This window comes from Hypanus sabinus, chromosome 18 (genome assembly GCF_030144855.1).
Source record: "Hypanus sabinus isolate sHypSab1 chromosome 18, sHypSab1.hap1, whole genome shotgun sequence".
NCBI classification, from domain to species: domain Eukaryota; kingdom Metazoa; phylum Chordata; class Chondrichthyes; order Myliobatiformes; family Dasyatidae; genus Hypanus; species Hypanus sabinus.
In genome coordinates, this window is record NC_082723.1 from 25,827,174 (window position 1) to 25,839,609 (window position 12,436).

Genomic DNA, 12,436 nt, shown 5'->3' on the forward strand with positions numbered 1-12,436 from the left:
TGGAACAAATTTAACTCTATGCCTTGATGAAAAGCCCTGAATAGCATGATGGAAATTTTCCCCTTTCCAATAAAGAAATGTCTAAATATGACGTGTCAAAATGTGTCTTCAGTGTCACAAGAGTAAGATATTAACTCTCGTTAAAATTGTTCAAATATTTAAGAGCCCACATAGAACTTAACATGCAAAACATAAGATAATACAGATGTTAGAATCTGGAACAACAAAAACAAAGAACTGGTTGCTGGTGGAACTCAGTGGGTCAGTCAGTACCTGAGGACAGAAATGCACCTTCAATGTTCCAGGCTGAGACCATTTATCTATGCAGGCCTACAGCAGAACTAGGAGATATTCGTACATCATTCAAGACCCACATTCCCACAACCTGCTTTGACATGCAAGTTCATGGTTGATCTTTAAACTCAAACACTGATTTCCTGTCCTTTTAAACAAAGAAATAAATTGATCAGTTTTGAATCTAATCAATGACAACTCTGCAACTTTCTGGAGTAAGGAATTTCAAAGATATGCCATTTTTAAAGTCCTTACAGTCAAAGATGACCTTCCCATATTTTGGAATTTCTATCCCTTAGTTTCTGAACTCACAGCTGGGAGAAACACCATCCCCATTTTTAAACACACAAAGTGCTGGAGGAACACAGGTCTGGCAGCATCTATGGATGGAAATAAACAGTCAATGTTTCAGGATGAGACCCTTTGTAAGGGAAGAGGCCAGAATAAGGTGGTGGGGGAAGGATGAGTTCAAGCTGCCAGGTGACAGGTGAGATGAGGTAAGGAGGAAGGTGGGTGGATGGGGTGGGGGGGGGGGTGATGAAGCAGGAAGCTGGTAGGGGATAGGTAGAAGAAAATCTGTGGAATTCCCTACCCAGTGAAGCAGTAGAGACTACCTCAAATATACTTAAGACAGTTAGATTTTTCATAGCAGAGGAATTAACAGTTATGGGGACAAAGGCAGGTAGATAGAGCTGAGTCCACAGCCAGATCAGCAATGATCTTATTGAATAAGATCATGCAGGATCAACAGGCCAGATGGCCAATTCCTGCTCTTATTTCAGGTTGGCTTCATTATCAAGCCCTTTTGAAATATTTCTATCTTTCAATGAAGAAATAAAATGTCTTAGGCTAAGATAAAGAGTCTTTGATTTCTTTAAGGAGATAATTTTAAAATTCAGCACAATATTCTATTTTATTATAAAGACCCTTTACAATTTCAATGAGAAATTCTTGTACCAAAATTGCCTTGCAAATAAAAGTCAACATACTGTCTGCCTTCCTAATTCTTGCTACACCAACATAATTACTTTCTTTTATTTTGTACTTTACTGTAATTTTATGTTGGTAATTCTGCCATAAAACCAACAAATTTCACATCACAGTGATAACTAATCCTGGTCTGATATTGGCCTTAAGTAACTTCTGTACAAAAAAAACCAGCTCTCAACATCTCTCAATCTGTCACCATTTAAAACACTCAGCATTTCTCTTTTTTCCTTCTACTGTGGATAACCTAACACCTTTTCCACATGCTGCTCCCCACTTGTTCAGCTTGTCAATATTCCCTTGAAGCCTCATGGCATCTCCAAAAGACATTGGAGCAGAATGAGGCCATTCAGCCCATCAAATCTGCTCCACCATACCAACATGGCTGATCCCAAATCCCACTCAACCCCATACACCTGCCTTCTTGCCATATCCTTTGATGCCCTGACCTATCAGGAAATGATCAACTTCTGCCTTAAATATATGCACAGACTCGGCTTCCACCGCAGTCTGTGGCAGAGCATTTCACAGATTTACTACTCTGGTTAAAAAATGCCCTCCTTACCTTTGTTCTAAAGGGTCAGCCCTCAAATTTGTGGCTATGTCCTGTAGTGCTTCTCCTTTGCCCACCCTGCTTGCCACTAGCTCGAAGAACTCTAACAGATTTGTCAGCCAAGATTTCCCTTTACAGAAACATTGCTAACTTTAACTTATTTTATCATTAGTCTTCCAAGTACCCCAAAATTTTCTTAATAATAGACTCAACACTTTCCAAACCACTGATGCTAACTGGTCTATAATTTCCTTTCTTTTGCCTTCCTTCCTTCTGAAAGACTGGAGTGACACTTGCAATCTTCCAGCGCTCTGGGACCATGCCAAAATCCAGTGATTCTTGAAAGATCATAACCAATGCATCTATTATCTCTTCAGCACCAGTCTCAGGACCCTGGGAATGTAATCCATTTGGTCCAGGTGACTTTCCACCATAAGACTTTTGAGTTTGCCTCATACTTCTTCCTTTGTAATAGCAATGGCACTCAATTCACTCATGCTCCCTGACATTCACAGACCACTGGCAAACTGCTTGTGTCTTCCACCATGAAGACAGGTGTAAAGTACCCATTCCCTTTGTTCCCCATTGTTACCTCACAGACATAATTTTCCAGATGTCTAATATCTCCCTTTTATTTTCTTTTACATAACTGAAAAAATTTTTAGTACCCTGCTTTATATTATTGGCTAATATTTCATCTTTTCCCTTCTTATAAGCTTTTTTAGTTGACTTTTGTTGGATTTTAAAAGCTTCCCAATCATCCAACTTCCAGCTCACTTTTGCTATCTTATATGCCATTTCCTTGGCTTTTATACAGTCCCTAACTTCTTTTGTCAGCTACGGTTGCCTACCCCTGCCATTTGAGAACTTCTTCCTCTGTGGGACAGATTCCTAGAAACGCCAGCCATCTCTGCTTTGGGGTCATCCCCACCAATATTCAGATTATTGTCATTTAAAAACCACAAATGCAATGCAGTTAAAAAATGAGACAATGTTCCTCCAGAATGATATCACAAAAACACATGACAAAACAGACTACACCAGAAAATCCACATAGCGTTTGGCAATCCCCAATCCAGAGTCCAGAGAGGCTGCTGCCTATTAATATCGCGCTATTGTGTTAGCACGTTCCCCGGAAAGGAGCTCCAATCCCACCAGACAAACAAGACCAAAAACTAAAGCTACAAGACCTGCACAAAACCATATATTTACAACATATAGTTACAACAGTGCAAACTATAGCATAATTGATTAAAAAAAAACAGACCATGGGCACAGCAAAAATAGTCCAAAGATGTTAAAAGACTATAAGTTCGAAAGAAACCACCACACAGTTTCCACGAGTCCTCAGGGTCCCCGACTGACTCGTCATCCCATGCCGGTAGCAGAAGGGAATACCCCCACTATGGATTTCCACGGCGCCGCCCGACTTAGCCTCACAGATGCAGCACACAATGAAAGCACCACCCGACTCAGCCTCGCAGACGCAGCACATACCGAAAGCAACCTGACCGCAGCGGGCTCTGAGTCCATCCTGCCTCCGACCGATTTGGAGTCCTAGATATGATTCCTATAATGGTTTTTTTTTAAAGCCTTGCAATTTCTTAACTCCACCCACAAAGATTCAACATTCTTTGACCCTATGTCATCTCTTTTCAAAGATGCAAATCTATCTCTTACCAACAGAGCCACACTACCATCTATGCCATCCTACCTGTCCTTTCGATACAAAGTGTATCCTTTGGTGTTAAGCTCCCAACTATGGCCTTCTTTCAGCCATGACTCAGTGATGCCCATGTCATACCAAGCAATCTAATTGTGCCACGAGTTCATTTGAATACTTATTCCGAATGCAATGCACTATTAGATACAGCACCTTCAGTCCTGCATTCTTCACCTTTTTGAATTTTTCCTCTGTGGTACAATTAAGCTCTTTGCTCTGCCTGCACTTGTACCCAATCAGTAACTTGTCCTTCCATCCATTCATGTTACAGCCATCTACTTGTAAACCTGCTGGCTCACCCTCAGCTCTATCATTCTGGATTCCATCCCCTTGCCATATTGGTTTAAACCACTCCCAACTGCTCTAGTAAATTTGGCTGCAAGAATATTGGTCCCCCTTGGATTCAAGTGCAACCCATCCCTTTTGTACAGGTTCCACCTGCCCCAGAAGAGCTCCTAATTATCCAGAAATCTGAGTCCCTGACCCCTGCTCCAATTCTTCAGCTACACATTTATCTGACACCTCATTCTATTCCCATCCTCACTGCCATGATCTCCATCACTACTTGAATATTCTGACAATGTTTCATGTTATCAGTAAACTTAAGTGTTAAATTGTGTGCTTAGGCAAATCAGAAAGAAGACAAATGATATATTAGCTTTATCACATGTACATTTTAAAGATGTCACCAGAGGGTAGGGATTTTAAATCACCTCACTTTTGCACTTTTTAAATTATTTGTTATTGCAACTATAGCAATGTTTGTATTGAAGTATACTGCTGTTGCAAAATGACAAATTTCATGACACATGACTGATTCATCAAAACACACAGTAGAATGTATAATTTTCTGGCAGTCCACAAGTGTCATCATGCCTGACACCAACACATCATGCTCACAACTTAATAACTCTAACCCATATGTCTTTGGAATGTGGGAGGAAGCCCATGCAGTCATGGAGAGAACATACAAACTTCTTACAGAAAGCCGCAAATTACATTCCAGTCGGTGACTGCAGGTGCTATAAAACATAGCGCTAATTGCTGCACCACTCTAGACTGGTATGGATTGTGAATACATGTATTTCATTGCATGCTCCACAGATGTGAAAGACTCAGAATAAAATGCTAGTTTTATCTTCATGACCACAATAAATTTCTGAATACAAATGGAAAGCCAAACGAAAACTAAATGACAAATCTTTGGATCTTTTAGCTCAAAATAATTCATATTGTTACCATTATACTAGGGGTTCTTTATCCATAAAATGAGAAAATAAACAGCAGCTACATAAAAAGTATAAACAGCAAAGGTTGGACAGAAAAATTCTAGTTTTTAAACACTTTCCAGAACAGCTCTTAAATTCCTTCTTCATCATAATCCAAATTCAGTTGTAGTAGGTAGAATAGCCACTGGGTGGTGCAAATCTCCCATTTGCTTCCTCTGGTGGGTGGAATGTTGTAATCAATGCAGCATTAATCAATGTGCGTTTGTCACTGTACTGCTTTTTTTATACTGTATGAAGCAAATAGGATGCTCTGGTTCTCTAGCAAAAGACAAAACTGCTGAATGCTAAACTACAAAGAATATTTAAGAAAAATCACTGTAGTAGCAATATTCTAGGAAATAATCAATTAGCTTTCATATGCTTTTGCAAATTAATGGACATCATAAAATTAAAATGAATGATCAAGAAAGATCAGGAAAACATCAAATAGGTCTAATAAATTATTTTTCAATGACTTAACAAGATATCACCGGCAACTGAACAAAAATGTTTTTGTGGCTCTTGCCAACAGAACACAAAGTATTACACATCTGTAGCTTATGGGATAAGTGAAATAATTCTGTTGCTTCTTGGTTTTAAGTGAGTTTGTTAAAGACAGTGGTGGGTGGTGGAGTGAGAAGCAGCCTCCTAGAAGTGATTTGTTACAATTAAAACTTGTTAATTTCAAGATTACTAGTCAAACATTTCCAGCAATGCAGCCAGATTTTATTTATTTAGAGAAAGAGTGGAGAACAGGTTCTTCCGGCCGAATGAGCTGTGCCACCCACCTGTTTAACCCTAGCCTAACTACAGAACAGTTTACAATGACCAATTAAACTATCAACCAGTAGGTCTTTGGACTGTGAGAAGAAACTGTAGCTCCCAGGAATCACAGGGACTAATTACAAGCGGCACTGGAATTGAATTCTGAACTTCAGTGGCCCGAGCTGAAATAGCATCACGCTAACCAGTATACTACCATGGCACCCATTATTGCGTAAAATTTTGGGACATAATTTCTTACAAAATTAGCAAATTTCTCAGAAATTTCCTCTACCAAAGTTTACAACTGATGATGGTAACTCATTGGAAAAGAAAAGTAGCACTGAAGGTCTATGATTATATTTTTCTTTCAATTTTAAAAGTGATACCATGGGTATCATGTAGAACACTGGTCTACTGCATTCATGAATGATTGGTTTTAGCAGCTTCACATCATCAGCCAGTTAGCCTAATGTAGGTCTTTGGGGAAAACTGATAACAGTGGGCAACTTGGAAAATAAGCCCACCAAGCATGATTTTACAAAAAAGCAATCGTATTTTAATTAAGCATCAAGCTCAAGCGGCCAAGTGGCTCTCCTGCTCTTGTTCTTTACGTTCTAATATTAATAGCTAGAGAAACATTTTCTCCTAAAATAAGCAGTTCTCTAACAAAGAAAGGATTCCAAAATTCTGTGAGATGAGGCATGGTACAAAATTAAATGTGACTAAAATAAGGTACTGGAAAACATGTTTGACAAAGTGTTTGCTGGAGGAGCTGTTAACAGTGTGTAAGCCAAAAAGGCATGTAGAATCCAGACCACGTATCAGAATTAATCCTTTGAGGGTTTTTGATCCCTCATGAATACATCTAAAGTGAACCCCATGAATCTCATCAAAGTATTAACTGGGGAGGAATGCTGAGTGACTTGGGGTGGTGAGTAGATTCTACAATCATTAATACCTCTGCAAAATTATGAAAAATAATTACTGGTTATTTCACAGTATTTGCCCATGATTCAACAATTTCAACAGTAAAAAACAAGACAGTTCTTGGAACGCAAAACTCTTATGATCTGCATTGCTGAGGATGGTACCTCATTTTCAGACATCATCCCTGGTGTCATCTGCGAAGCAACGCCCAGTGAAATAACCAATACTTCTTCAGGCTGCACTTCCTGCAGGGTTTCTTGTATTGCATTTTCATGTTCTGTGTGTTCCTTGGCTTCATTTGTCCGGATTTTATTTCTTCCAGCTATAAAATATCACATTTACAAAACCTTTTCCAACTTCATCTCAAATTTTAGGTTGCAGACAAATTTAATTGTAAAATACCCCAAAATATGAACACCAACAATGTAGGTAGAATTGCAGATAGTTACTGACTATAATACAACAACTGTCAATGCAAGGACTGCTATAAGGTAAACACCTTCCTTACCTTCAGGTCTGGGGCAGTCAGGGTCAAGCAATAAATTCCTTCGATATCTGTATCATAAGAATGTACCGAAGTGTAAAATTGGCAAAGATTTTGACGAGGGGTTTGTTAAGAAAATGTTTTGCTTCAATGGGAAAGACCAGAACCTTCCCATACCAGAACTGGGACTGGGTCCTAAACATAAGATGGTCACTTCTAAGTTTAGCTGGACATTCAGAAGAAACCACTTTATCCAGAGTTTGGCAAAATGCAAAAGTCGCTAATATTAAATAATGTAAATAATAGATACATTAAAAACCCAAATGAATAATAGGACAATGATGGGGTTAGTTGAGGGACATGTGGAGATGGAGCTGCTGAGATTGGTTTCTACATTGCATGAACAAGATAATACACGCTCAGCTGAAACAATCTGCCTGGTAACCTCTCTAAAATTAATTGAAATATTCCTTTACAATTTCTTTGTGCACAAGAATATGCAGCTTCATTAAATGTGTAAACACAATCTGTGAAAACATTCAATGTGATGATACTGTCTGATTAAAAAAGATGTGATATTTCCTTCCACAGCATAAGTTAAAGCAACCATGGTCTTTTTTAAATGAAGGAAAAGGTGATGAGGTTTTCATGTTCAAACAGTCTTTGAGCTATTACAACTGCTTGGAATCACATTCAAACAGCATCTTCATTTCAATCTTCTAAGCAAAGATCACAGAGCTTCCAGAGATTAACAGCAAGGACCAAGATGGCTGACCTCACCAGAGTTCCTCCTTTGCACAAAGTACGACACCTGGAGGGTTTGCACCCCAAACCTCATGGACTCGGTCTCACTTCGGCTCTTTGGTGTGAGATGTACATTAAACTATATTCAAATTCATCATGGTTCAATAACCATCACCTAGAATACCTTTTAATTTTAGTGCTGCATAGGAAGGATTGAATAACACCTTTACAGATTAAATCAAATGTAAAATTTCTTGAAAGTAAAATAAATTATTGGATTAAGTATGAAAATAAAATTAACTGGGTGAACACCAAATATCATCATCCAATCTATGAAATTTATTTCACTGCTTTTGTGATTGATGAAACTGACCACTGTTCTGTGATAAAGTTAAACAGAGTTTTGACTTTGGCTGCATTCAGAAAGTGACAGGTACAGTTTCTGTGCCTCAGTGGGCACAATTAAAAAGGAACCAAACATTCATTTCAACAGTTCTCACAAGGAAGTTTTAACCATTCCAGACATTGTGCCTATAAATGTAGTATTTCCGGAACCTTCTATGTATGGAACTGTTACCCACCAAATGGAGCTACAAGAGGGATGTGAGCAGTCAGATTTGTAGCGGAGGTATCCCAGGCAGTAATGGATGCTAACTGTTGTCCTGGGTATGGGCAGCATTAAAGAAATGGAAACCAAATGCAGATTAATAACATTAAAATCCCCTTTCATTCTGCCAAAAAAAACACACTATAAATATTACTATTTATTATTTACAATACAGAGGGTTTTCAACATTCTACAAACTGAGTACTTTTCCCAATCTTTGAAGTCTTGTCTATGACAACTTGTCAAACCAACGTAAATCTCAAAGACGACGAAAATAATGGTATTTACCATGTAGAAAAGGTAGGATAGTGCTGTTGTGGTTCTTTGCCCAGTCAAGGGAAAATAGGGTTCATTTTCTTTCAAGTGAATAAAATATGCTGCATATAACACAGATGTAACAAGACCAAACAGATTTTCAAATACATTCTATTTTTGATCGGATTCATGTTAATTTAACTGCTTCAGCTAAAATAAAAATTGCTTGCACTTATACCATGGAATAAATGTTTTGAAAATTGGATGAAAGGACATAAGAATGTGATTTGTTCCTGATATTGAAATCAATTACCTGAACACTCTAAATGGAAACACACAAATCAATTGATTAAACTTTCTTCCATATAACAAATTTACATTATAATTTTCACTTCCACAGCAACTTAAACTACGTTTTATGTGCTAATTGGATTAACAGTCCAAAGTTATATTCCTCAAATGTAACAACATGCAGCTGGATTGAAAACTTGGCAAAACAGTTTAGTGGTCAATACAAACAAATTCTAGGTAAAATGTTGTTTTAGCTGATATAATTGCGAAGTTTTAATACAGATAGAACTTTAAACACAAAAAAAGATTTTAATTTCTTATTAGATGTATTCACAATGAAACAAAAGATGATTTATCTTAAATGAGCAGGGTAACTAATATTCTCAATCAAGCTGTGTCGCCACTCGTTGCCAACTCTCACCACAAATTAATTAAACACTACTGTTACTGAATTAGCAATACAGTCCTGCAAACAAGAGCTCAATCACTTAGACTGCTTACTAAAGAAAACAACCCTGCTTCAAGAATTTAATTGCTTTAACTTAAAGCAACAAAAGGGTGAAGCAATAATATTCATTTTGATGTGCTGGCATTAAAAACCTAATCTACAGGATTTATTTTGCAAAGGAAACCTCCCAGCTCAGAATGGTGTGCAGGTGAATCCAACAACATGTTGTACTTGCACTGATCTCCAAACAAGTAATGTGTGAGCCTAGTACAGGCATGGGCAAACTACGGCCCGTTAAGCTTTTTAATCTGGCCCGCAGAACTTGATGAAATTATATTAATAAACCTTGTTAACGTTTTTTCCCCGCAATTCTGGCGTTTTCCCAATAGATGACGCACTCTATATACATTGACCTTTGTTGAGGTGCAGCGTATTACTCCACATTTGCGCTTTACCCTTTTTTCGGCTCGACCTATTTGTGTGAACAGGCGTTCAGCGCCATGAACATCAACAAAGCCAGCCACAGATCCAAGTTAACTGACCAACACCTCAGATCCATCCTGAGAATCGCCACAACAAAACTAAATCCAGACTTTGATGCGCTGGCTAAAAAGGGAGACCAACAACACTGTTCCCACTGAAATTAAAAATAAGTTTCTTCGTTGTGTTATGTAAAAAATGCATTTGAAAATATTTTTTTCAATAAGCCTTACATGTTACATGTCATTTCTGTTAAGTGATGGACATGAGTAATGCGCAGGTGCACGTACGTTCTCAAAATAAAAAATGCGCTCCAGATCAAATAGCGCGCTCTGCATACTGGCGCGCTGTCATTGGTCTGTCTTTGTGCTGGTCGTTGTTGAGTTTTGGCACGGGGGACAATTGAATAAGAAGGAGCAGGACAAGTAGACCTGCATCTCCTACCGTTTTTGAAATAAAGACAGTCAGGAGGAAAGTGATGATGATAATATCTTGAAGGATAACAGAATTTTCAGTGCTTTAAAATAATAACTGTTACTACTAAAAAAGCTGTATTTTATTCATTTAATTTTCAGTGTTTTAAAAGTCATTTCAATAAATAGCTAAATACCATGGGACTTCAAAGACAGATATTTCGTTGTAATGCATTTGTTCATTTTCAATTGAAATTAAAGCACATGTTTTCTACATATCCCATGATATTTTATTTTCTCTTATGAGGTGTATTACCAAAACACTCCGTCCATCTGCTCCTGGTCCGGCCCCCCTGTCAAATTTTAGAACCCTTTGTGGCCCACAAGTCAAAAAGTTTGCCCACCCCTGGCCTAGTACAATAAATGGTGATCTTGTTGTGTTCCACAGATCACAAGAATAATTATTTGATGAAAGAAAATCAGGCTCAGCTGCGCAGATCAATGTAAAAACTCACTGTCTTAAGTCAGGAGTTTCCAATCTGGGGTCCTCCACTAATGGTAGGGGTTCATGGCATAATAAAGGCTGGGAACCCCTGGTCAAAGTTGACGTGTGTAATAACCACGATGCAGTACTGGATAGTTTTAGAACATAGAACAGTACAGAACAATCTAAACCTTCACTCCGACACAGCCCACAATTTTTCTATCACCCATGTGCCCATCTAAAAGCTTATTAAACATCCCTAATGTTTCTGCCTCTACAATCACCCAGAAGAGCTTTGCTAAACACTCATCACTGTGCAAAACTGATGACGTTGCTCAATACTTTCCTCCAATCTCCTTAGAAGAGATTGTCCCTTGGCAACTTTTGTAAAATATAAAGTCCCTTTAGCCTTAAAGGGTAAGAAAACTTTCATTGGAGAGGGAAGTGGGGTGCATTTGGAATTAGATTGTAAGTCAAGACTAATTGGATAGTAATCAGCCATTGTTTCAATAAATTGGAGTAAATATTGCAGCAAGAATTTGATTACTTTCAAATAACTCAGATTGTTGAGTACTGAGAAGCAAAAGTTAAGCATTTCTTTACAGTAGCAGAACCACAAATAGTTTTTAGCCGATTTCAAACTGTTCTCCAGCCTGATTGGTAAACCTACATCAGAAAGAGTGAATGAAAACGTGCATATTGGTTATGCAGAATACAGATCTATCAACAAAAATAAACCTAGAGATCCATTTCTAGAGACTGAAAAGGGAGACAAGCCTGAACTTAACTTTGACATTTCAATGTATTAATTTCTTAAACAAGAACACAAAGTTCCTTGCGACTTAGTTGATATTCACAAAAATCAAGTATACTATAATCCCACAAAAACATGCAAACCATAGCAAAATATAAGGAATACATTTAATTTTTCATTTTAATTCAGGTTTAAAATCTTGTTTACCCCTACCACAGGTTTACCCTTGTACCCCTACAAGATTAACTAAAGCAGCTATATACCCTACCTATTTGTAGTCGATTTTTTTTGTTGGCTGGAGTAGTCGCAGGAGATAGCTGGGGTGTGCTGGATGGAGTCAGCTCAAGACTATTGCTCTTCCCCGTTCTATGATGTGGAACATTAATGATAAGGTTTTCCAGAGCCATTCTGTCCTCTTCTCTTAGCAATTCCCCAGGCATTACATGTCTTGCAAAGCTAACCTATGTACAAATTAAACATTCACAACTTAATTATAATTATTGAAACTTTCAAAACAGCAAATTCTTTTTGCATTCTCTAGTTGAAACATCCAATGCAACTTTGTGAAGAACAGTTTGTAAGCATTACATTATTAAGTTTTCATCATCAGAGTAGATAAATGTTTGATGTTCCTCGTGCCACATGGGCTTCAGCCTCAAAAGATAGCACCCAGAGGTTTATTCAAAGTCCTACTAGTCTTGTATACCAAAAGGATAAACATACATATAATAACAAGTCCAATTACCAAAGTCTTCTAATGCCATCCTCCAAAGAACTGCCTACCTTTCAAAGCATTACTCCAAATGTGTTCACACCAAATCAATTCATCTGAATTATTCATAGCTGCTGCTCCAAATTTCTGAAGACATTTTAAGTATTTTATCGGCACAATTACTATTGGCTTAATTGCTCTTTTTTTTACACTTTAGAACAGCAGGCAGTCTCTCTTAAACCTCAAA

General features: G+C 37.8%; 1 protein-coding gene across 11 annotated transcripts in view; it reads right to left on the bottom strand.

Annotated features, from left to right (window-relative positions):
• Nucleotides 1-12,436, bottom strand: part of gapvd1 (GTPase activating protein and VPS9 domains 1) — a 114,220-nt gene that overhangs the window by 53,021 nt on the left and 48,763 nt on the right. For all 11 annotated transcript variants that reach the window (XM_059993901.1, XM_059993900.1, XM_059993894.1 and 8 more), the window contains 2 exons: nt 11,746-11,938; nt 6,682-6,839 (listed from right to left, as the gene is read on the bottom strand). In XM_059993901.1, the coding sequence (XP_059849884.1) occupies nt 6,682-6,839; nt 11,746-11,938 (351 nt within the window). The remainder of the gene's footprint in view (nt 1-6,681; nt 6,840-11,745; nt 11,939-12,436) is intronic.